Source organism: Schistocerca serialis, chromosome 9 (assembly GCF_023864345.2).
Source record: "Schistocerca serialis cubense isolate TAMUIC-IGC-003099 chromosome 9, iqSchSeri2.2, whole genome shotgun sequence".
In the NCBI taxonomy this organism is placed as follows: domain Eukaryota; kingdom Metazoa; phylum Arthropoda; class Insecta; order Orthoptera; family Acrididae; genus Schistocerca; species Schistocerca serialis.
Genome location: NC_064646.1, coordinates 35446763 through 35474021, shown reverse-complemented (window position 1 = coordinate 35474021; position 27259 = coordinate 35446763). Strand labels below are relative to the sequence as shown.

Here is a 27259-nt window from a genome sequence, read left to right as displayed (position 1 = left end):
GGAACTGCGGCTTATTCCCCTAACACCGCACCCCGTCAGAATTTTTCTTCTTTTTGTAAACAAGCTGTACTTCCACTCTACGCAGCAAGGCACATTGTTTCCTTCATTTCGGGAGCAGGTTCAGCACTTTATCGCAAGCCGTCGTATATTTTACGTTTTAGAACTTATTTCGTTGTGGAAGTAGTGTGTTCAAAATAGATAAAGACGCTTAACATCTGTAAACCACACCGATGAAAAGTCTCTACAAGGTGGACTCTGTTGAAGTAGAAAAGGTATGTAGTAGGTACGTACATACATACATTAATCCTTGTTCCATAGATCATGAACACAAAATTTCGTAATGATGTGGAACGTGTCATTTAATTATGTGGAACGTGTCACTAATTTCAACATTTCTAGTTTTCAAGGTAATAATAGACCTGTTTAGGGAATTATAGAAAGACACTATTACTAGTGCTTCTTTCTTCCTTTTCAGATAACAGCATCTTAGGTCACATTCGCGTTTCACACAGTTAAACATCATCTTAGCTATGTAGCACTCACTGCAATGTAAAAATATCTTCTCAGTTATTTCCGGATTCGCAATTGCAAATAAAATCACGTGTGATAAAACAAGATGTGAGGCATTAATTACTGCTGTTTTGGAAACATATAGCGTCAATAATTTAACTCATAAATTGAAAGGTAAAATTTTTTTGTTGTGGGGTTTGACGCTTCCAACAAAGGTAATCAAAGGGGTTAGTAATCAAAAGTGTTAACCTATTTCTGTAAGGTACTTCGATGTGCAAGCAGGCGTGTCCCACAGATTTCTAGATTTCTGTGAGGACTCTGGTGAATCTGCATCTGCAACGTCTGAGCTGATCTTGAAAAGGATTCCAAAACACAAGTTGAATTTGTCCCAGGTTTCAAGTTTTTCTACAGACAATACAAATCCAAACTATGGGAAGAAAAACTCTGTTTATGTTCACTTAAAAAAGAAATATCGTGATATAGTGAAATCAAATCGCTGCGCACATATAGTCCATAACTGCTGTAAATCTGGTGTGAACGCTATGTCAATAGAATTGAAATGTTAGTCATTAAGACTTTCAACCATTTCTCAAATTCAGCTAAAAGGGCATCTCAGTTGAAAGATTTCTTTCGATTTGTTGATATAGAATACAGTGCTTTGTTGAGACATGTACCTACAAGGTGGTTAAGCCTAAAGCCTGCCACAGATTGTTGAAAAATCTCTTGCAGTTATATCAAACGTTTCTAGTGTAGATGATTGCGCCAGCTTCATTAAAAACAAATTGATAGTAGTGTCTGGTTCAGAAAAACAACTTATTGTAGTGGAAATATATCTAAAATTTTCCTTGCACTTAACTGAGATTTTTTCGAAGGCTGTACTCATCTTAGAAAAAAATAAACTGACAATATGTGAAGTATTCCATGTGATGAGTTAGAACATGGGACAAATGATCTGTTTTTAGGTATAAGGTGCAACAGTTGCTTAATAAATTGGAGGACCTGATCCCAGGTGAAAAACAAACACAACTGGAAGAATGCAGACATTTGTATGAAGTTTGTCTGAAATATTTAAATAAATGGTTTGATTTTGATGAGAGTACCGTTTTGTCCTTAATGGATTGCATATCACTTGGAAATAAAAGCCGAGTTTCAAAATATTTTGAAATTAGCCGAATCATTTTGTGTTGTTGATTTTCTTAGTGTAGCTAATATGTATTCAGAGGTCGCTATGGTTTCTGATTTGTTTTGGGAGGAAGGAAATGAGCATTAGAAAGCAAAGTTAGCTACTATGGCAATACCACAGATGGGTCTACTTTATTGAAATGATTGGCGCATCAGAATTGTGCAGTGTTTTAGTTTTAGTTACATTTCTTTTGAGTATATTTCCTTCAAATGCATTCATGGAGAGAGTTTTCTCCATTATGAACGTTAAATGGAGGGATGAGCGAAACAGATGTTCAGTTGATCTAATAAAAAAATTAATTGTACACTTTTTGCACTGATTTTTATAAGACAGTATTGTCTAATGAAAGATGTTGAGAATTGCATGCTCACCTTCATTGTGTTGAGGGTATTATGAAGAAAAAATGCAGTAAGTATTTTAAACAATTTCAGTGTCTGTGAATGTGTTCCCATTTTCCCTCACTGAAATCTGGCGACCCTACTCGTATCCCATAAACTGTTCGAATTATCGAAACGAGTTATGGTAGATTTACCATGAAAACAGGAAAGTCTTTTGCTATATGTCTAACATGTGAAACTTTATTTGCTGTAGTGTACGATAACCACAAAATTTTAAAGTGCAGCAAAAGCTGGTGAAATGGGAATTGGAGTATGTTTGCAACAATGAAAATGAAGAAATTAGAGTTTTATTGTTATAGCAAGAAAGAACTTTTTCATAAGCTTCCTTCCTTGTCCTCAGTTGCATGTTTACTGTTTAAGAACTCAGTCGTATAAGGGGCGTTCAATAAATAATGCAACATTTTTTTTTGAAAGAAAAAAAAGTGTGTTAAATCTTACGGCACTTAACTGCTAAGGTTATCAGTCCCTAAGCCTACACACTACTTAACCTAAATTATCCTAAGGACACACACACACACACACACACACACACACACACACACACACACACACACACACACGCACGCCCAAGGGAGGACTCGAACCTCCGTCGGGACCAGCCGCACAGTTCTGAAAGCAGGTTGGTCCTATACAGGATTCCAGTGCACCATATTAGCCCCCTCTTTTGGCTACAAAACCCTATTTTTCAATATAATCTCTGTTCAATGCGACGGCATTACGCCACCTTACTGCAAGGGCCTGTATGCCCGCATGGTACCACTCTGCTGGTCTACGTTGGAGCCAACATTCTGCTGCATCAGTAACCTTCCCATCATCCACATACTTCTTCCTGCAGAGTGCATCCTTCATTGGGCCAAAACGATGGGAGCTGGAAGGCGCGAGATATAAGGTGCATGAGAAAGAACAGTCCAATGTGAGCTGCTCTCGGGTACGCAAACTTGTGTGAGACCTTTCGTCGTCATGGAGAAGGAGAAGTTTGTTTGCATTTTTGTGGCGCAAACATTCTGAAGTAATTTCTTCAATTACCTGAGGTTAGCACAATACACTTCAGAGTTAATAATTGCACCATAAGGGAGGATATCAAGCAGAATAGTCCCTTCAGAGTCCCAGAAGACCGTCACCATTGCTTTTATCGGCTGAGGGTACGATTTGAATTTTTTCTTCGGATGAAGGGGGGTGTGGCGCCACTCCATGCACTGCTGTTTTCTTTGCGGTTGAAGGAGATGAACCTACGTTTCATCGCCTGTGATGATTTTCGACAAAAAAGTTGTCACTTTCGGCCTCATAATACGTAAGCTGATTCGTGCAGTTGGTCCTTCGTTGCTCTTTATGGTTTTTATGGCGAGGAACACATCGGGCGCACACATCTGAGACCCCAACTGGTGAACGAGTGTGTCAGCGCTACCAAAAGAGACATCCAGTTATGCAGCGAGGTAGCTGATTGTGATCCGTCGATCACCTCGAATGAGGGTGTCCGCACGTTGCAACATTGCAGGAGTCACAGCTGTCTGCGGCCAGCAGGCATGCTGGAGACTGGTCAGGTTTGTGCGACCTCGTTGCGGTAGTGACAGACGTCTCGCTCAACGACTCATAGTGCTTTTGTTCGTTGCCATGTCTCCGTAGACATTCAGCAAACGCCTGTGCTTGGAAGGCACGCCCCTTACTGGTGCCATTTTGAAGCCTATGTAAAGCGCCGGCAGCTATCGGAACTTCATGAAACTATAGGGGCTGAAGTGGGAATATTTCACGATGTCCCACAATAAATTCCGCATTTTTCAACATTAACTGGTCGAGGAAAAAAATCATTACATTACTTGCTGAACGCCCCTCGTACATTAGCATTCAGTGAGATGTAGCTGTGTAAACTCCACTGTGTTTTGACGAAAGAAGTGAAAATCAATATGACTCCTAGAAAAATTTTGGCATTACTCATAACTCGCCACTGAAGATGCTAATCGGAAAGAAAAAAAGATTAAAAAATCGGGCGAAAGTAAATCGCCGCTTTTGATGAAATTCCAGCGGAATCCTACAACTTAGTGTATTTTTAGTAATAACAATTGTAATTGAAACTTACCAAAGTATTTTCTATCTACATCTCAGCGCTCTAATAAATAAGAAAAACAAGACTGTTAAGGCTTTCATAGCCACTTGTTGACAAACTACCTGTTGGCTTCTGGTTCTTTTTACTATCGTTTTGTTCCGGTCCATGTACACTGTGATGTACTGAACTAATTTACGATAAATGTATTTTAGCTAATCGCAGCTTTTACGAGTTTTAAAATAGTTACTTTGCTTCAACAAAGGCAACTATTTCGAAGCCAAAAACGAAAGTAGTCTATTCGTAAAAACCCTGTTGATTCCTTCTGTGAGCCTCTTGCAATCACCCATTATAATGAAAATGAATTAAATCCTTAACATATCACTAAATACTGTATTTGAGGCGAAAAAGCTGAGGAATTCACTCTGACAGGGGATGGAAACAAAAAGACTAGTCTTGCCATACGCTTCGTCACAGATCTATTGTATACTATATGTGGCCCAGGTTTAGAGCTGAACCGACATGTTGATTTGTGACAAGATGCGTACATGGATTGTCGTACATCTCATTATGATGATGTCATGGTATACCTGAAGATGGTCTGGACTGAAACTGTCCGTGTAATAAAGTGACAGTATAGCTGAGTGCTAACCATTCTTCTTTCAAAAGTTTCTGGAAGCTTTAATTCAGCGCCTCCTTAAAATTTGCCATTTTCAGGTACCGAGGAGTGAAGGAAAATAATACGTAATTAGATAAAAATCCAGGCTCTAGTTGTGATGAACAGTCTGGAGGTATCGATTAGGCATAGACAGTGTCGGCAATTGATCTTTGTTTTACAGAACGAGCGGAGAATTGCATAAAATTATATCACAGATTATCGCAGTGCTTTGTACATAGAGGGATTCGCATTCCAGTTAAATTTGAATATGTTTTAACGAGGAAGACAGTCTCGAAATGTGGCAGAAATTTCAGTGATATTCTGGTAGTATGTAAAGTACACCAACAGCAAGACACAATCGATACCTTCACTGCCCAATAGCAATGGTGATGATACCAATGCCCCTAAAGCGGAGTTACTAAATATAGTTACTAAATATTGTATTCCTTCACAATGTAATCCGAAGTAAATATTCCAGAATACTAATCAAGAACTGCTGCCAACATGCCTAACTTAGAAGTACAAGGGCTGTTCAATAAAGAATGATCATAATGTTTTTTCACAACATATCTTTACTCAACCTCATAATTTTGATGGTCCTTTGTCACCATAGTCTCCCTGAAATGTGATGCACTTGTCCCAGCGTTTCTGCCACTCTTCAAACACATGCTGGAAACTATTTTTAGAGAGGTCCTTTAAAATCGACTCCGCAGCCTTCACCACTGCTTCTGATGATTGATAATGCCTCCCACGAAGGCGCTTCTTCATGTTAGGGAATAGAAAAAGTCACATGGGGCTAAATACGGACCATAGGGAGGGTGAGGGATGCACTTTACGTTGATTTTTTTCAAGACATTCATCAACAACATTGGCAATATGCGGTCGCGCATTGTCGTGGTGCAGCATCCAGCGTGCTTCACGGAAATGTGGTCTTTTTGCGCGTGATATGGACTTGCAGTGTTTTCAGGACATCCCTGTAGTATTGGTCAGTTACTGATGCGTGTGCAGGTACAACATGCTGATAAACTATTCCCTGAATATCGAAGAATTAGATGACCATAACTTTCCCAGCAGAAGCAACCACTTTTGCTTTTTGAGGGGTTGGTGATGGAGATTTCCACACTGAGCTTTGCTGTTTGCTCTCTAGATCAAAATGATGTAGTCAGGTTTCATCAGCAGTGATTACATTTGAAAGAAACTCCGGATCTTCCTCTAACATCAACTTTAACTGCATGCAGACCTGCACGGGAACGCCCTTTTGTTCGGGAATCAACAGTCTTGAAACCCATCGCGCACAAACACGTGTCATGTGTACTTTTTCTGTCACCAACGTATATGTGGCAACCAATAAAATATTCATTATTTCAGAAAGTGGTCTTAAAGTAGTTCATAGATCCTCTCTCACAATGACAATGGCAATGTTGATGTTTTCTTCCATAAGAGCAGTAACTGGAGCACCGAGTCCACCTTCCTTTGAAATTGATTGTCTCCCCTCTTTAAACATTTTAAACCACTTCGAGCTGTGCTGTAGGGAAGAACAGACTCTCCATAGGCCTCCTGTAATGTAGTGTAGCCTTCAACTGAAGATTTGTCGAGACGAAAGCAGAATTTCAGAGCCGCATATTGTTCCTCGCTTGTTACCTCCTTTGCAGCGGTAGGCGATACTGAACATGTCTGACCTTGCCTGCCTCTCACAGGCGGGAACCATGAGTCCCAACAATGAAACTACTACTATGGCGTGTTTGTTGCACATTAAGCTAACAATGTCATAAGATTAAATTTTAGTGCGAGAAATTATGACCATAAAAATTATGGTCATTCGTTATTGAACAGCCCCCGTATATATCGTCGGTGTGATGAAGTAACTCAGATGTCTTAATAAAAGCAAGTTTTCTGGTCCAGATCAATCAATACGCAAGAAAGGATGTAGGAGTAATTCCCTGAATTACAGACACAAATCACTGACGTCGATATACTGTGTTCGAACATTATGAATTACTTCGAAAAAGACAATGTATTAACAGATAGTCAGCACAGATTCATATAACATCGTACTTAGGGTGGCCATACGTCCCGATTAATCGGGATTGTCCCGTTTTTTAAGGCTCAAAAATTTGTCCCGACTTTTTTTAAAAAAACAAGCTGTTTGTCCCGATTTTCAAGGATTATTTTCAGACATTTACAAAGTGGTTAAAATATTTTCCGAGTGTCGATTTTATGAACTATCAATTGAAACTGACATTTCGTGCGTTGGAACCCCCTGATAATGTACAGCTTAAGCACTACAATTGTTGCGTACTCTTTTATTTTCTTTGCTTTTGCTTGCCCTTATTGTCAGCACTCTAGAGATGGGCAAACTGAAACACGTAACTGTTTCGAAACAAATGAAACAGTACAATGTAATGTTTCGATACGCTGTTTCGAAACAGTGAAACAGTTTGTGTTTAGTAATCTAATAAACCTACATACACTCCTGGAAATTGAAATAAGAACACCGTGAATTCATTATCCCAGGAAGGGGAAACTTTATTGACACATTCCTGGGGTCAGATACATCACATGATCACACTGACAGAACCACAGGCACATAGACACAGGCAACAGAGCATGCACAATGTCGGCACTAGTACAGTGTATATCCACCTTTCGCAGCAATGCAGGCTGCTATTCTCCCATGGAGACGATCGTAGAGATGCTGGATGTAGTCCTGTGGAACGGCTTGCCTTGCCATTTCCACCTGGCGCCTCAGTTGGACCAGCGTTCCTGCAGGACGTGCAGACCGCGTGAGACGACGCTTCATCCAGTCCCAAACATGCTCAATGGGGGACAGATCCGGAGATCTTGCTGAGTTGACTTACACCTTCTAGAGCACGTTGGGTGGCACGGGATACATGCGGACGTGCATTGCCCTGTTGGAACAGCAAGTTCCCTTGCCGGTCTAGGAATGGTAGAACGATGGGTTCGATGACGGTTTGGATGTACCGTGCACTATTCAGTGTCCCCTCGACCGATCACCAGTGGTGTACGGCCAGTGTAGGAGATCGCTCCCCACACCATGATGCCGGGTGTTGGCCCTGTGTGCCTCGGTCGTATGCAGTCCTGATTGTGGCGCTCACCTGCACGGCGCCAAACACGCATACGACCATCATTGGCACCAAGGCAGAAGCGACTCTCATCGCTGAAGACGACACGTCTCCATTCGTCCCTCCATTCACGCCTGTCGCGACACCACTGGAGGCGGGCTGCACGATGTTGGGGCGTGAGCGGAAGACGGCCTAACGGTGTGCGGGACCGTAGCCCAGCTTCATGGAGACGGTTGCGAATGGTCCTCGCCGATACCCCAGGAGCAACAGTGTCCCTAATTTGCTGGGAAGTGGCGGTGCGGTCCCCTACGGCACTGCGTAGGATCCTACGGTCTTGGCGTGCATCCGTGCGTCGCTGCGGTCCGGTCCCAGGTCGACGGGCACGTGCACCTTCCGCCGACCACTGGCGACAACATCGATGTACTGTGGAGACCTCACGCCCCACGTGTTGAGCAATTCGGCGGTACGTCCACCCGGCCTCCCGCATGCCCACTATACGCCCTCGCTCAAAGTCCGTCAACTGCACATACGTGAACGTCCATGCGGCATGCTACCAGTGTTAAAGACTGCGATGGTGCTCCGTATGCCACGGCAAACTGGCTGACACTGACGGCGGTGCACAAATGCTGCGCAGCTAGCGCCATTCGACGGCCAACACCGCGGTTCCTGGTGTGTCCGCTGTGCCGTGCGTGTGATCATCGCTTGTACAGCCCTCTCGCAGTGTCCGGAGCAAGTATGGTGGGTCTGACACACCGGTGTCAATGTGTTCTTTTTTCCATTTCCAGGAGTGTATTTTATCATCTTGAATGTCTACTGTATAAGTATGTCCATATAAACACAAATGAGGAGCGAGAGCGCTAATCATATTGCAGAAAGTATGAAACTATCACTTAGGCGTATAGGCATTTCGTATTTCCTGCAGGAAATCCACTGCTTTCGTGTCGTGTGACTTTTATACTTTTCAATTGGCTGAGGACAGCCATAGCTGAAGACAGAAGAACCACCACGAACGGAACTGGAGGTGGGAGCAAACTGCAGAAACTACGGACGTGCTACTGGGATTCCCACATTCCGTTAATGCGGGTAATATACCCATCCTGCTAATTTCCATGCACACAAAGGGAATCATTGTGGATAATAGGCACATTGACTATAGACTCACAGATAATTCGAATAAATAACAAAATATAACAGAAAAAATTTTGTCTTTCAAGGTGTTTCGAACCGTTACTATAAATTCACCATGCTCCCCAGCCCTTCCCGTTCACCATTACACTATAAGTGATATGTCAAACAGATTCGCATTCGGAAGGACGACGGTTCAATCCCGCGTCCGGCCATCCCGATTTAGGTTTTCCGTGATTTCCCTAAATCGCACCAGGCAAATGCCGGGATGGTTCCTTTGAAAGGGCACGGCCGACTTCCTTCCCCATCCTTCCCTAATCCTATGAGATCGATAATCTCGCTGTTCGGCCTCTTCTCCCAAACAACCAACCAACCATCAAACATTGCTTGCAATTATACCTACATCAAATTTAAGTATGTGTCTAATAACTGTCACTCTACGCCTTCTTTATTCAAAATGTTGTAGGTCTACTTGTGTTTCTTAATATGATTACTATACATGAACAGAGAAGCGTATGTTATGAAAAAAGTGTAATTTAACTTAATGATTTTCACATATTTATTATTTTGAATGTGAATAGTACGCGTTGTTTTATTGTTTGGTTAGTGTTTATAAAGCAGATGTTACGCCATTTCGGAATAGGACAGTCAGCTAGAAACGAAGCTTTATTTTCGGATATCTTAAGCTTCATGCTATTGCCTGTCAAAAAGATTTCGACACTCTTGAAAGTGTTTCATGAAATGGTATGTTGTGTTTCAGTACCTGTGCCGGCCCGAATCTCGTCCGACACAGAGCGGAATGAAACATCACTGTTTTGATACAGTTAGTCCGTTCCAAGCACAGGTGGACTGAAACAGCCTTATTTTGAAACAACGATACAGTTTCTGTGTCTGGCTCGAGATCCAGTCTGGTCCGGTTATCCGAGACAGGGGCGAAATGAAACACCACTGTTTCGAAACAGAGAACCACAGCCGTTCTGAAACACTGAAACAGTTCCACGTATCGATACACTGTATCGAAACATAGAAACAGTGGCCAAGTCTACAGCACTCAGTATCAGTTTCGTGAAGTGCTAGCACGTCGTGGCGATGCGGAAACGAAAATCAAAGTTTTCAGAAGAGCTCCAGAGGAAATTTCCTTGCTTCACTGCTACAGACAATGACTGTTCAGCAAAATGTAACGTATGTAACTGTGCTGTATCCGTGTCTCATGGTGGTGCTGCAGATCTCAAGCATCATATGGAATCAGAATACATAGGAAAAATCTTCTATCGGCAGGTTCCTCGCAAAAAATGACGAGATATTTTGTAACTTCAAATACACAGGAACAGAAAAACGTAGCTGCAGCAGAAGGAACCCTGTCATTCCATGTTGTTAAACACCACCAAAGCTATCGTTCTAATGACTGCAGTGTTCAACTAAACAAAAAATTTTTTTCCTGATTCTAAGATTGCAGAAAATGTTTCGTGTGGAAGAACAAAGTGTGAAGCAATTATCAACAATGTTACAGCTCCGCATTCCCAGAAACAGGTAATAGCTGCTGTAAACAGTGCAAAATACTTTTTAATATCTACTGATGCTAGCAACCATGGGCAGCAGAAAATTTGCCCTGTGATAGTTCAGTATTTTTCTGTAAGTGAGGGTGGACTGCAGACGAAATTGCTTGATCTTGATGAATTGCAGAACGAGAAGTCCGAAACAATTTCCAATTATCTTTCTCATGTTATACAGTCATTCAGTATCATCTCAAAGTGTGTTGCATTTGGTGCAGACAATACTAACTGTAATTTTGGGGGGTTAATGAAGAAAGAGGGTAATAATGTTTTCACACATCTGAAAGAAAAATTAAAAAACTCTAACATTGTTGGCATAGGTTGTCCAGTACATGTTGTTCATAACACACTTCAAAGTGCTTGTGATGTTTTACCTGTTGACATTGACTGCATTGTCATGAAATTGTACAACCATTTTCATATTTTTTCTATTTGTGTTGCAGAACTCACCGAATTCTGTGAATTTGTTGGTGTCACTTACAAAAATGTACTTTACTTTTCCAAAACAAGGTGGCTTTCATTGTTGCCAGCCATAGAAAGGATCTTGAAAATGTATGAACCTTTGAAATCTTACTATTTGTCACAGTCTAACTCAAAGTGCCCTGCAACCTTAAAGAGTTTTTTCAGTGATCCTATAAATGAATGTTATTTACTTTTTGTACATTCACAAATGAGTGTTTTCCAACAATCCATTCTGAGCATTGAGAAACAGAATAATTCCATATGTGAAGTATTAGCAGTCTTAAATAAAGCTTTGACAAGTCTAAATTCAAGGAAACATGAACATTTTGTACCACTAAGTGTAAACAAACCGTTGAATGATTGTGATGACCAGTCTGTTAAGAAATTTGAATAGCAGTATCAACGTTTTATGATGCTTCAGTAGACTATTTATCCTCATGGTTACAGGGAATAGCTGAGTTTTCTGTATTCTCATGGATGATGCTCACAGAACCACCAGAATGGTCAGTAGTTGAAAATACTTCAATGTGGCTAAATGAAAAGGGCATTCTGGTAAATGACAGCCTCTTATTTGATGAAATAGTTCATATACAGTCATTTGTAAAACAAGTGGAAACAGAAGTGAACAATGGAATCAGTTGATGGCACATGAAAAATGGTGTAGGTTTTCAGATCTTGCCAGTGTAATGAACAGTTCAGAGAATCGCTTAATATAGCGCAGTACTTCTTTTCACTCCCTGCCCACAACGCAAATGTTGAAAGAGTTTTCAGCTTACTATCGTCACCTATCGTCACAGTGGACAGATGAGAGGAATAGATTTACGGTGAGGAGCGTTAAGTGTATTTTACTGACCTGTTTAAACTTCAGTAAATACAGTTGCACTGACTTCTGTTCATACCTATTAGGCAAACCTGAGTTGCTGAATGAAATTTCATCTTTGAAGAAATATGAGTGTAGTGTGGAATCGACAAAACCATAAATTCCTTGTGTTCACTAAGAACTTTTTTTGTAGTTATTGTTACTGTATGTCTTTCTACATTCTGTGTTATAAATGTTACATTTCTTAATAAGCAGATTTCTGAAAACTTGAAATGTACTTCTTTCCAGTCTTTCCATTCTTTGTTTGGTTTTGTACACACACACACACACACACACACACACACACACACACACAAATATCAGTGAAGGCTATATATGCGGAGGAAGAAGAAATGTTAGCATTAAAAGTGATATTTAACGAGAAACAAAAATTGTCCCACTTTTTGACCAAGAAAATGTATGAAAGTCCCACTTTTGTCCAAAGAAAATGTGGTCACCCTAATCGTACTTGTCAGACACAACTAACTCTTTATTCTCACGAAGTAATTAGTGCTCACACTGATTCCATATTTCTAGATTTCCAGAAGGCTTTTGATACCATCCCCAGAAGCGGCTTCAAATCAAATTACTGGCGTGTGGAGTATCGTCTCAGTTATGCGACTGGATTCGTGATTTCCTGTCAGGGAGGTCAGAGTAATTGACGGCAAGTCATCGAGTAAAACAGACGTGTTTTCTGGCGTTCCTCAAGGTAGTGTTATAGGTCCTCTGCTGCTCCTTGTCTAAATAAACGAATTAGGAGACAATCTGAGCAGCCGTCTTAGGTTGTTTGGAGGTGATGCTGTCGTTTTCCGTTTACTAAAAGATCAGAAGATAAAAAAATATTTGAAAACAATTTATCCAAGATATCTTCGTGGGAAAAAATTGCAATCATGCAATTGACTCTAAATAATGAAGTGTGGAGTCATCCACATGTGTACTAAAGAGAATCCACTAAATTTCGGTTACACGATAAATCAAATACATCCAAAGGCTGTAAATTCGACTAAGTACCTAGAGATTACAGTTGGCGATAACATAAACAGGAACGATCTCATAGACAATTTTGTGGGGAAAGCAAACAAAAGACTGCGATTTATTGGCAGGACACTTAGAAAATATAACAGACCTACTGAAGCGACTGTCTTACACCACACTTGTACGTCCGCTGCTAGAGTACTGGCGTTCAGTGTGGGATGCGCATCTGGTATGGGCGACCGAGGACATCGAAAAACGACATCGAATAAGTACAAAGAAGGGCAGCTCATTTTATACTATCGCAAAATGGGGGAGAGAGTGTCATGGATATGTTTCACCCGGGTAATTGGGGTGGTAATTTTTATGTCGTCACGTTTTCCCTGTAGAGCTGTACCATGGGAAGCAGGGAGAGGATGTTGTTTGGTGGCTGGTAACCTCTTTCTATAACACAAACTGCGCTCCTATATTAGCAGGGTTCTTTATTCATAAGAAAGGAAAGTTTATAGTCGTTGTGGTACAAGCTCTGTGTGATAGTCCACGTTAGCCTCATTGCTGGTGAAGTACAAAGTCCACTATGTACACTACTCGGGTCGCTATGTGGTGTCTGGGACTGTCTGCGACTGCAAGTGACTGGGCTGCGACTGATGTATCGGTGACTCACTGGATGACAGACTGGAAAACTAACTGGGACGCGGCGGCGATCCAAATACTGGCGGCCGACAGGGCGTTGGCGGCGCGTTTCCTGCGAGTCTGTTTTTGGCTTCTGTCGATCTTCTCGCAACCTCTGTGCCGCATGGTGTGCTGGCGCCAGCTTACGCCAGCCCAGTGATCATTAAAAGAAAGGCGTTTTTAGTTGCGGCGTGACCTTCTCACGAAATATCAATCTTCAGTTGTTTGCCCCGAAAGCGAAAATATTTCTTGACGCCCACCCAAATAGGAGGAAATGATTATTTTGATAAAATAAGGGAAATCAGAGCTCGCAAGGGAAGATTTGAGTGTTCATTTTTCCCACGTCCTGTTCGAGGGTGGATTGGTGAAAAAGTAGGATGGACCCTCTGCCAGGCACTTAATTATGCATTGCAGCGTAGTCGTGTAGATGTAGATGTAGAAAGGGGCACTTTATTGCAAAAAGGCATAGAACCATAGAAGTACACGAATGTAGCGAACTATCTGACGAATGTCGCGAAGTGGAAGCAAAGGAGTATTAGAGATTTTTCTGGAGTCGCGGCGACAGCTGTGACTCTTGCAGCTGTCACCTGACCACTGACCCGGCGTCTTGTGTTGCAGGGTGGGGGATGAGCCTGTTCGAGGGCGCGACGACGGCGCGGCCGCCCTCCGGTCGCAGGCTGCAGCGCCAGGAGGAGGCGCTGGTGCGCAAGCGCAACGCGGACGACGACCGGCTGCGGCACTGGGACGGCGTGCGCAGCTACTTCTGCGACTGGGACCGCCAGATGACCCAGTACAACAACTGGGCGTCGCCGCAGTACTACCAGGCCAGGTGCGCCCACGGCTGAGGCCGCACTAACCTCTCCATTTGAACTGAAATATCTGTTGTTGTTGTTGTTGTGGTCTTCAATACTGGGACTGGTTTGATACAGCTCTCCATGCTACTCTATCCTGTGCAAGCTCCTTCATCTCCTAGTACCTACTGCAACCTACATCCTTCTGAATCTGTTTAGTGTATTCATCTCCTTGTCTCCCTCTACGATTTTTACCCTCCACGCTGCCCTCCAATGCTAAAGTTGTGATCCCTCGATGCCTCAGAACATGTCCTACCAACTGATCCCTTCTTCTAGTCAAGTTGTGCCACAAACTCCTCTTCTCCCCAATTCTGTTCAATACCTCCTCATTAGTTATGTGACCTACCCATCTAATCTTCTGCATTCTTCTGTAGCACCACGTTTCGAAAGCTTCTATTCTCTTCTTGTCCATGTTTCACTTCCATACATGGCTACACTCCATACAAACACTTTCAGAAACGACTTCCTGACACTTAAATCAATACTCGATGTTAACAAATTTCTCTTCTTCAGAAACGCTTTTCTTGCCATTGCCACTTTGCATTTTATATCCTCTCTAGTTCGACCATCATCAGTTATTTTGCTCCCCAAATAGCAAATCTCCTTTACTATTTTAAGTGTCTCATTTCCTAATCTAATTCCCTCAGCATCACCCAATTTAATTCGATTACATTCCATTATCCTCGTTTTGCTTTTGTTGATGTTCGTCTGATATCCTCCTTTCAAGACACTGTCCATTCCGTTCAACTGGTCTTCCAGGTCCTTTGCTGTCTCCGACAGAATTACAATGTCATCGACGACCCTCAAAGTTTTTATTTCTTCTCCATGGATTTTAATACCTACTCCGAACTTTTCTTTTGTTTCCTTTAGTGCTTGCTCAATATACAGATTGAATAACATCGGGGATAGGCATCAACCCTGTCTCACTCCCTTCCTAACCACTACTTCCCTTTCATGCCCCTCGACTCTTATAACTGCGATCTAGTTGCTGTACAGGTTGTAAATAGCCTTTCGCTCCTTGTATTTCATCCCTGCCACGTTCAGAATTTGAAAGAGAGTATTCCAGTCAACATTGTCAAAAGCTTTCTCTAAGTCTACAAATGCTAGAAACGTAGGTTTGCCTTTCCTTCATCTAGCTTCTAAGATAAGTCGTAGGGTCAGTATTGCCTCACGTGTTCCGATATTTCTACGGAATCCAAACTGATCTTCCCCGAGATCGGCTTCTACTAGTTTTTCCATTCGTCTGTAAAGAATTCGCGTTAGTATTTTGCAGCCGTGACTTATTAAACTGATAGTTCGGTAATTTTCACATCTGTCAATACCTGCTTTCTTTGGAAATGGAATTATTATATTCTTCTTGAAGTCTATCAGCCACAAATTTCTTTTCGTGTGCGAATAGGCCGAAGCTAGCGGCTACCAAATCTGGAAACGATGGATGTTCCCAAAAATTCGTACTTTACGTCCTACAGCTATTCACTGTCATATTCTGCCTTGTAGGCAGGTGTGTTGTCGTTGCGGCAGATGACCATTCTTTTCTTTTGAAACCCGGGCCTTTTCTCACTTTGCTTTTCAGTCATTTGATCCAGAAAATTTCCGTATTCATCAACCATTCGACGCCCAATGCAGGTTAAATGCCTGCCCGGCGCGTTTCCTTGTGCTGTTGTCTCCGGATATACGCATACACGCTGCTCATCCGTGTTTTGTAACGTTGTCGACCCACCTCGAGCGTTCCTTTTATCTCCTCCTTTGAGCTTCCTGGCGGCCGGAATCCACACACTCTGCAGATTTACTTGGAAACGTTCATCGGCGGATGTAAATTAATCCTGTGCCCTATTAAAACCAGTTTTAAATACGGATCACCAACCTCGCTTCGAGACATTGTTAAAATGTTCAGTAGTTCGGCATTACCTCCACTGCTAATAACCGTCCTGGAGCAATATAACTACTTTCAGAAACATTCAGAGATCGGACCTCTCGATCGAAAAATGTACAGCGTTAACGGTTTATACGCCGCTCCCAGCAACGAACGTTCAAAGTCAGTTGGTCAACGACACACAAAAACGCCACACTTCTATGTTCCACAAAAACAAATTGAATTCGGTTAAACCTCAGGAAGCAAATCACTTGTAGGCCTATCCGGCCCCACCTGCCGCTAGCTACTATCCCTGCGATCCAATACGAGGCTTTCTGCCTATGGACACGAGATCGCTCGACAGTCACTAAATCCGACCACTCCCCCTGAACTCTGTAAATGCGTCAGTCAGAATGCTGTGCCCATGCTCGGGAACCAGGTTCTCCAGGCCTTCTCTCTCAGGTGTCACGAAATTTGCCTGCTAATCGCCGAGAGGGCTGTCAATTGACTTCTCCATTTTACGAGCTGACTTCTCCATTTTATGTCCCATAAACCTATCCCCTCCTTTAAACATATTGTGGAATAAAGTTCTTTCTGCTCAGTTTCAGCCAGTATCTCTTAGATAGTTAGATATTTATATGATAAACCCAGTTTTCTGTAGCACCACACCTCAAAAGATCCTATTCTTGTCTGAACTGCTTATCGTCTACGTTTAATCGACGTATAAGGCTGCGGTCCAGATAAAGATCTTCGGAAATTATTTCGTAACAGTTAATATTTATATTCGATATTAACAAATTTCCCTTTTTCAGAAACGCCTTTCTCGCATTAAATATCCCCACTACTTCAGACAAGTTCAGTTGTTTTGCGGATCAAAGAGCAAACCTCGTCTGCTACTGTCAGCGTTGAAACCATACTCGCCGTGGCGGACAGTATCCACAGATGTGCCCACACAGCCATCTCAACAGTGGAAAGAAGATACAGCAGTGTCATTGGACAATTCAGAATATTCATCAGTGTCGAGCCGTGTCCTTATATGAAGTTAACATAGTCTTAGACGTGTCGTTGGCACTATGTAAGCGATTTTCGTGGCATTTATGACGGCATAAAGGTAAGGGAAACACAACGCCCTGTGCACGAACGGAGAAAATCAAAGACGCGGACGGGAATCGAACCTGCGCCCCTTCGGTTAGCAGCCTCCGCGCTCAGCACGCAGCCGCTGGCGGTGTGCGCCGCGCGACGCCCTGCCCCGGCGACCCCGCGTCAGCTGACTGCACTGCTCGCACACGTGGAGTCAGTCTCACGAGGGTCGCTGGCTATCGCATCATCCCTGTTCTCTGAAGCCTCTTCTTACCCAGCATGTCTGCGTTCAGTAATCTGCGACGTTCATTGCGAAGAACGGGGAAGTGTGTGGGCAAAATTCGTTGGCCGTGCAAGGGAACGTAGTTTCAAATGCTTTGTAGGCTTTCCGTACCGGAAACGAAACCTCGTCGATCACGAAAGGTCACTAACTCCAGGCTTGTGAAATGATTGCAAACTCGGAACACAAATAGCACCCCAGACTGCCCAAAACTTGTCGCTTCATGCCCAGTTCCCACGGACTCTATTTTGCGAGCTCCAAAATCCTCTGTGCGAAATTATTGTACGTATGCATCTTTGAGCAAACCACAATCAGGAACGAAATGCAGGCATTCTCGTTAGCTATTTTCTGCTGCTTCTCACAACGCTTCTTTAAGGTGCTGCCATCTGGCAGGACACTTCAGAACCTTTCCTACATCGAATGTTGGAAAAATTACTCACTGTCTAAGGCAGCCCTGTAGAATCCGACCACAATCCACTTAGGAGGATTACAGAAAGACCGTCCAATCAGCTCCAGTTTGCAGAAAGCCTCCTTCCCTCAGAACGTGACCCTTTTGTAGGCAATAGCCAAAGCAAGGGCACACAGGCATGGCCAGGAAATGAGGCATTACAGTGTCTCATTTCCTAATACACTGATATGACAAAAGTCAGGGGATAGCTATACGCATATACAGGGTGTTACAAAAAGGTACGGCCAAACTTTCAGGAAACATTCCTCACACACAAAGAAAGAAAATATGTTACGTGGACGTGTGTCTGGAAATGCTTAATTTCCGTGTTAAAGCTCATTTTAGTTTCGTCAGTATGTACTGTACTTCCTCCATTCACCGCCAGTTGGCCCAATTGAAGGAAGGTAATGTTGACTTCGGTGCTTGTGTTGACATGCGACTCATTGCTCTACAGTACTAGCATCAGGCACATCAGTACATAACATCATCAGGTTACTGTTCATCACGAACGTAGTTTTGCAGTCAGTGCAATGTTTACAAATGCGCAGTTGGCAGATGCCCATTTGATGTATGAATTAGCACGGGGCAATAGCCGTGGCGCAGTATGTTTGTATCGAGACAGATTTCCAGAACGAAGGTGTCCCGACAGGAAGACGTTCGAAGCAATTGATCGGCGTCTTAGGGAGCACGGAACATTCCAGCCTATGACTCGCGACTGGGGAAGACCTAGAACGACGAGGACACCTGCAATGGACGAGGCAATTCTTCGTGCAGTTGACAATAACCCTAATGTCAGCGTCAGAGAAGTTGCTGCTGTACAAGGTAACGTTGACCACGTCACTGTATTGAGAGTGCTACAGGAGAACCAATTGTTTCCGTACCATGTACAGCGTGTGCAGGCACTATCAGCAGCAGATTGGCCTCCACGGGTACACTTCTGCGAATGGTTCATCCAACAATGTGTCAATCCTTATTTCAGTGCAAATGTTCTCTTTACGGATGAGGCTTCGTTCCAACATGATCAAATTGTACATTTTCACAATCAACATGTGTGGACTGACGAGAATCCGCACGCAATTGTGCAATCACGTCATCAACACAGATTTTGTGTGAACATTTGGGCAGGCATTGTTGGTGATGTCTCGATTGGGTCCCATGTTCTTCCACCTACGCTCAATGGAGCACGTTATCATGATTTCATATGGGATACTCTACCTGTGTTGCTAGAACATGTGCCTTTACAAGTACGACGCAACATGTGGTTCATGCACAATGGAGCTCCTGCACATTTCAGTCGAAGTGTTCGTACGCTTCTCAACAACAGATTTGGTGACCGATGGATTGGTAGAGGCGGACCAATTCCATGGCCTCCACGCTCTCCTGACCTCAACCCTCTTGACTTTCATTTATGGGGGCATTTGAAAGCTCTTGTCTACGCAACCCCGGTACCAAATGTAGAGACTCTTCGTGTTCCTATTGTGGACAGCTGTGATACAATACGCCATTCTCCAGGGCCGCATCAGCGCATCAGGGATTCCATGCGGCAGAGGGTGGATGCACGTATCCTCGCTAACGGAGGAAATTTTGAACATTTCCTGTAACAAAATGTTTGAAGTCACGCTGGTACGTTCTGTTGCTGTGTGTTTCCATTCCATGATTAATGTGATTTGAAGAGAAGTAATAAAATGAGCTCCAACATGGAAAGTAAGCATTCCCGGACACATGGCCACATAACATATTTTCTTTCTTTGTGTGAGGAATTCTTTCCTGAAAGTTTGGCCGTACCTTTTTGTAACACCCTGTATACAGATTGCGGCAGTGTCACATACACGAGGTATGAAACGGCAGTGCTTTGGCAGAGCTGTCATTTGTACTCAGATGATCCACGTGGAAGGGTTTATGGCGTGGTTATGGCCACACAATGGGAATTAACAGACTCTGAATGCAGAATGATAATTGGAGCTGGACACATGGGACATTCTGTTTTGGAAATCGTAGGCAATTCAGTATTCAGAAATCCATAGTGTCAAGAGTATACCGAGAAAACCAAATTTCAGGCATCACCTCTCACTACAGACAATGCAGTGGTCAAGTTTCACTCAATCACTGAGAGCGGCGGATTTGCGTAGAGTTGTCAGTGCTGACAGACGAGCAACACTGCACGAAATAACAGCAGAAATCAATGTGGGACATACAACGAGTGTATCCGTTAAGGCAGTGCAGCGAAATTTGGCTTTAATTGGTAATTGGATATGGCAGCAGACGACAGACACGAGTGCCTTTACTAACAGCACAGCACCACCTCCGGAGCCTCTCCTGGGCTCGTGAGCATATCGGTTGGACTCTAGAAAACTGTGGTCTGGTCAGATGAGTCTCAATTTAAGTTGGTAAGAGATGATGGTATGGTTTGAGTATGGTGCAGACTCCACAAAGCCATGGATCCAGGTTGTCAACAAGGCACTGTGTAAGCTGTTGGTGGCTCCATAATGGTGTGGGCCGTGTTTGCATGGAATGGACTGGATCCTCTGGCCAAACAAAACAAATCATTGACTGGAAATGATTATGATCGGTTACTTGGGGACCATTTGCAGCCATCATGGACTTCATGTTCCTGAACAACAGTGTGCCATAGCACTGGGCCATAATTGTTCGTGATTTGTTTAAAGAACATTCTGGACATTTTGAGCTAATTGGTTGGCCACCGACATCACCTAACACGGGTCCCACTGAAAATTTATGAGACAAAATCTAGAGGTCACTTTGTGCACAAAATCCTGAACGGCAACACTTAACATGATTATCGATGGCTATTAGAGGCAGCATGGCTCACTATTTCTGCAGGAGACTTCCAGGGACTTGTTGAGTCCACACCACTTATTAAAGTTCTTACACTACACTGGGAAAGGGAAGTTTGACGCCATATTAATAGGTATCCAACAACTTTTGTCTCCTTAATGTAAATTACCCCAGCATTATCCGATTAAATTTTAATACACTCTGTTACCCCTTATTGATAATCTTATAAACAATGTCGAAGATTAGATGGGCTGATAAGGTAGGGAAGGAAGTGGTTCTCTGCAGAATCGGCGAGGAAAGGAATCTGTGGAAAACGCTGACAAGAAGAAGGGACAGGATGATAAGACATCTGTTAAGACATTAGGGAATAACTTTGACGGTACTAGAGAGAACAGTAGAGGAAAACACAGGGTGGAATACATATGGTAAATAATTGAGAATGTAGGTTATCAGTTGCTACTCTGAGGTGAAGAGGTTGGTGCAAGAATGGAATTCATGGCGGGCGGCATCAAACCAGTCAGAAGAAAGATGACAAAAAGGAAGAGGAAGAAGAAGAATAAATATTTTCAGGACATTGTCAATTTCTTTCAACTGAGCTCTCAAGTCCTTTGCAGTGTGGCAGATTTATAATGTCACCAGCAAACCTTAAAGTCTTGTAGCAGTCAATAAAAAGTGTAGTGTGTGTTGAACCCCATAGATGTATTTCTGAGTTAGTAGTACGTAAATAGTTTGGTTGTATATATTGAACTTTGTCGTAGATTAAACTTAGAAAAACATTCAGTTACGTAAATATCTATCACGAAGCCTTATTTTCCCAGGGAAAATGTGCATTACGTGTGGACACATTTATACATTCCTTGTCACGGTAAGTTGTCACGAATCTGACATGTAAAAGTAAACTAAGATAATCTAGAGAGACTGTACACTACATGCTTTGGAGCTAGGTTGTCTCCTCACACAGCCAGGAGCGGCTGCAGAAGGAGGCTGCGGAGAAGCAGCGGCGTGCGTGCCTGGAGCAGCGCAGGCAACGCCTCCGCGAGCTGCTGGAGGCAGAGAGGCAGCAGCTGGATGCGGAGTGTGCGGCGGCAGCCAGGGAGCGGGGCCGGGGCCGGGGGCGGCCGCCACTTCAGCTGCAGGAGGCATCGCTGGCGGCGCTTGAGCTGCGCAGGCGCGAGGACGCGGCGCGTCTGCGCGAAGCCGAGCTGCGCCTCCACCACCAGTGGTGCCGCGGGCAGCCCGTACTGAGGCAGGTGCGGGCAGCCACTCTGGGCAGAATTAAAACTGACACTGATAAATGTTCTGTAGCACATCACTATCCAGCGACTGGACAGGAAATTGCACCTCTACTAATTGTTCATACATTTCTCCCATCTGATTCCCAGCAACTTCTACAGTAATCTCCACAACAAAATAACATGAATACTATTTAAAGTTAATATTTTAGAATTATTTAATAGATACCACTCACCATTTTCGTAGCATAATATGTAAGGTGCTGCTTCCTGCCAGCAGTCGTGAGAAGTTTCTTTGTAACAGTGGATGGAAAATGCTTGCTGTTCTGAGAAAGTCAAAAGCCCTTAAATTAAATCACCCTCACAGGGCTCAACTGTAACCCATTTAGAAGGATTTCACAAAGACCAGACTGCGACAACCTCCTCGCTATAAGTGACTTTTTGTCATTGGTGCAATTAGTCTCCAATCAGACTGGCCACTAATCTGTTACATCTCTGTTTTTCTTTTATTTCTTCAACAGTCAGTTGCTTTCTTGATGTAGATGAATATGGATCTTTTTGAGAACACAGATTTTCATAGACAATTGAAACATCTTTCATACAGTAAGTGGTGTATTTGGATGCGGTCAACTGATCCCTAATTCTAAAATCCAGTGTAGGTAATCTTCAGCTGCCAAAAAGTACAAAAAAAGAAAATACATGACCAATTGTTTAATTTTGCTTTTTGGGGGCTGAGTATGCTGTTGTGAACATGTCCATGGTGAGCTCAGGGACCTTGAGTTATTGGAGCTTCTCCTCTTACCTCATGCCACAACTCATCCCATCCATCCCTCACTGATTCTGTTTATTCTTCTCCTCTGACTCATCAATAATGTTGACTTCTTTGATGTGCACTGAGCTTGCACAAGGACTTGAATTTTTGTCATTAGCTTTCGTCATTTAAGTTAAATCTTACCATCATTTCTGGCAAATTGGTTTTGGTTGCTATTACTGGGTTTGACTCTCAACTTTCTTTGTAAAGGCTGTATGGGGCAGGCTGTATGGGGAAAGTCACTAAGTGTGGCATGAATTGCATGGCATGCAATTCCATGTTATTCACCTGTTGTCTGTGATAACGGACAAGTGGCCATATACCAGTGTGGCACCCAACCTCCTGTGTAGGGGGGTGAGGGGTGGGTAGGGGGTGTTGCTAAGTGTTCCCTTGACTTCTTAGTGACTGCACTTTCGATACCTGAGTTGTCCACTCTCCATCAGTGGTGAGGAGAAAGTGCCCATTGCATCGGGGACTCTAGGACTCCGTGGGATGGTTACCTGTGTCATGTAGCAGTTTCTGTGGCAGGGTACTATTTCCCTGCCTGTCAGGATGCCATGAGGAGGGGGGGGGGGGAGTCCCTGGTTGTTAAGTGACACAAAGGTAGGCAATACACAGTGGAGAGATTCTCAACCATCACAAGCTGGTGGCTGTACACATGCAGCAGTTTTGCCTTACAGATGAAATCGGTACAATGCTGAGAGATATAATCCCAAACTGCTTCCTTCCTTAGCTACACTGTGGGAAGAAAACTGGTTTAAGAAACCAGGAGAAGCATATGCACTATAGTACAGTAGAAGAGATAGTGACCCTTTCTGAATGCAGAAACATCGTTCATAGTAGAACAAATAGAATTAAAATTCAGTGCAGTCACTTCATTAGATAAAATGAGAAGTGGATGGTATATTAATCAAAAAGTCAATCTCCCACTCATCTGGAGGCACTGCTCCAGTTTAACATACTTGGTGATCCCTTGTCACAATTACATCTAATAAGACCCTCATTGTGGTGCAAGGAATAATTTGTCATTGTGGCCTTACACTACAAATGGGTGAAGAAATATGGGCTAATTTAGAAACATTCCCCTTGTCCAAAGAAGTCTGAAAGATAGCAGGAGATACACTGGAGGTGAGTTGCACCCAGAAAAAGGAAACTAGCTGTCTTTTGACATGATGTCAAACCCATATGTGATGTTAAAAATGCATCTGTATGTGCAAATGACTCATTTTGTAGAGATTATGGTCAACCATTACAAGGGAATGCACCACATGGAGAACCACTGGTTTGCATTAACTGTGTGGAAAGTAGTCCCCTCCACTCAGTGACTTACTAATTCTTTGCAAAAAACACAAAATACAGGAGCATAATAGTTTTGACCGATTAATTAGTTTTGAAGTTTGGAAGAAATAAGAATGCTTACATCCTGTACAGAGGTTAAGAAAGTACTCACTTTCTCCTCGACAGTCCCAATGGTCTACCAATCACAGGAAGAAAAAGAGGGTATTCTGTGCCTACTATTCCTTCTGTATCTGCCTCGACTACCATGTAGTCCCATTCTCCAAGCAGAGCAGTAATCTTCACAACTGATCCCTATTTGGGGAGGGCTACTTTCCATCCTTAGATCCAGCCAACAAATCACCAGCATCCCATGCCTCAGATGAAGGAAGGACATTGGCCATTGCGTAGTCCATTCATCATCAGTTCCTGAAACCTGCCCAGATATTTCCCAGCAGTAAATAAAACTCCATAATGATTAGAAGAAAATGGAAGGGAACAACTTGACAGTTTTGAAACCTCAGTGGCCATGGGGCTACGGCGTTCCCTACAGAAATTATGAAGGTGGACAATAATTTCTCAACAGGTAAATATAATCTATTCACACTGAACTGTGGTATATTTTTCACAACTTTCACTGTCTATTAAAATGCATACAGTGATTATCCAGTGGTATGAAAACGTCTGCTTCTGCCATCTTGCTGAACCTATAAAACTAATGAAACACTACCCGGGTTGGTATAGCCTTGTGCAAGAAACCAGATTCTCAACTGACTAATGTGGGTATTACAGCCTCATTGATAGAAATGTATGACAGAACGAAGGCTGACTAATAAATTAAGTGGAATGCATATCCCGCACACTGTGTAATTATAGAGCAAACTCAACAGACAGGCAATGTGCCAATAGGAACAGTAGACATATTTTCTTATGAAATGTATGAATAAGGATGAAATGAATATTGTAATAAGCGATGTGATCTCACCAGCAAATGTAGACACCAGAGAATATTTAGAAACTAAAATCAACTCAGATTTACAGACATGATGACTTAAAATTCATTAAGATAGAGGGTGAAAGAATGATGCAAATCATGCTGAGATACATAACTAGACCTAGGTATGAAAAGTTGCGATCACTTGTCTCAACTTACACAGCGGGTAGACTAATCTTGGTGACAAACAATCTGCCTGTAGTTATCAGAGAATTATGTGACCTACCACATCAGATCTACTCAAAAAGATTAGAACATTTAGGTCTACACACCTACAAGGACTTGAATTAGAGCTCCATCTCCTGTCACCAGTACTGTATTGAAATGTATTTCACATGACGACTAATACTCACCTCCATACTTTCGTTATTTCCTTGGATAAGCTAGCCCTAAGGCAGTTATTGTAGTTAGAAAAAGAAGTGTAATGATTAATAAAACATTAAAAATGTGTAGTGAATATTTGTCTTGTATTGTAAGATCAAACGAGCAGATATGCTCATAAATACATATGCACAGTATTCAGACCACATATATTAAAAAATGTCAAGGAAAGTGACACGTGCACTCTCAAAATTTGTGATAGCTATGGAGATAAATGATAAAAAAGAACACACTCTGGTTTAGCAGGCACACAGATGACAAGGGGGGGGGGGGCAGAAGGTTTTAGACACAGTCCAAGAAATTCGCCTGTTGATGAATTATCCAGGGCAATCCATGACTAGCATGGAGAGCTGGAACACCTACTAATGTACAAATGACAGTAACAAATATGTTATAAATAAAATTTCCATGTAGACCGTCTGCTTTGGATTGCGTAGTAGTGATCTCAATATAGTTACATTAACAGTTAATGATAAAAAATCTTTAAGAAGCAAATTGGAACAAGCTACGTGATACAGTAGCCCACATCACCCGTTCACTGTGTTAGTATAGAGCTAAGTGCACAGACCCTGTAAGAAATAATACAAAACATACAACATGCACATACCCAAAACTGCCATCTCACCATTAAAGAATATTCTGTGGCCACCTGAGTTGACATATATTACACTGCATACAAGGTGATGCCAGAAGAGAGCAGTCAAAGGTCCATCGATGTAGCCTAACAGGTATAATATAGAAACCTGAAGTCTTAATACTAAGAATTGCTTGGAAAGCCCAAACAAGCACAGTGGGAAAGCTTACTGACAAAATTGGTTAAAGATTGATATTTAGGGATAAACTGTACAAATTACTGATCTTACAAAGAAGATCGAAGCTTGAATCGTTCTGCCCACAATAAAGGCTGAAGACAGATTGGTGATCCACAGGTGGAGACAGTCAGCAGAATATCTATTTTTCAACTCGTCCCAAATGCCAGTCTAGATGCAGATCAGCTGTGTTCAAAGCTTAGATATGTGTTACAAAGTGAATGCACTAATTATTAACTACACGGTTTACTGAGGAAGAAGTAGCCATAGCCATAAAGAAATTTAAAAAAATTGTAAGATTTCAGGACCGATTAATATTTAAACTGAGGCATTCAAACAAATAAAAGTGCAAATCATTTCATTCCTAACCAGACAGCTTAATGATTCATTAAAAATGGCCAAGGTGCCTGCCAGTCGGAAATTAGCGAAAACTGTAGTAGTCAAAAAGTTCAGGGGTGAAGGTCAGACAAATACTACAAGCTATAGGCCAATCTGTCTGGTTACCATGTGAGGGCTGTTCAATAAAGAATGATCATTATATTTTTATGGTCATAATTTCTCACACTGTAATTGAATCTTACAATGTTCTGTTAGCATGTAACAGATACGCTGTATTACTTTCATTGTTGTTACTTCTACACGGTCCAGTCACATTAATGTGACCACTGCCTATGTTCGATGTCAGTGTGCAAAACCACTGACAGGTGGCGGGTGGCAGCACTAGCAGTGGATGGTACGTATAACTTGACGGGGGAGGCACGGAAAATAGTGCAGTTGTTGTTATTGTAATGCAGAAACAGAGCAATTTATCTGACATCCAGAAGGGCACGATCATTGGCTTTTGGCCCAAGGGTGGAAGCATTTCCACAACGGCAAAGTTTTTAAATTGTTCACGTGCTGCTATCTGTCGTGTCTCCTCGAGGACTGTTCAGCGAAC

The 27259-nt window shown here is 42.6% G+C and overlaps 1 protein-coding gene across 10 annotated transcripts in view; it reads left to right on the top strand.

Moving 5' to 3' along the window:
* Positions 1–27259, top strand: part of LOC126419883 (trichoplein keratin filament-binding protein) — a 791911-nt gene that overhangs the window by 647837 nt on the left and 116815 nt on the right. For all 10 annotated transcript variants that reach the window (XM_050087142.1, XM_050087143.1, XM_050087140.1 and 7 more), the window contains 2 exons: positions 14132–14342; positions 21782–22070. In XM_050087142.1, the coding sequence (XP_049943099.1) occupies positions 14140–14342; positions 21782–22070 (492 nt within the window). In that variant the 5' untranslated portion in view covers positions 14132–14139. The remainder of the gene's footprint in view (positions 1–14131; positions 14343–21781; positions 22071–27259) is intronic.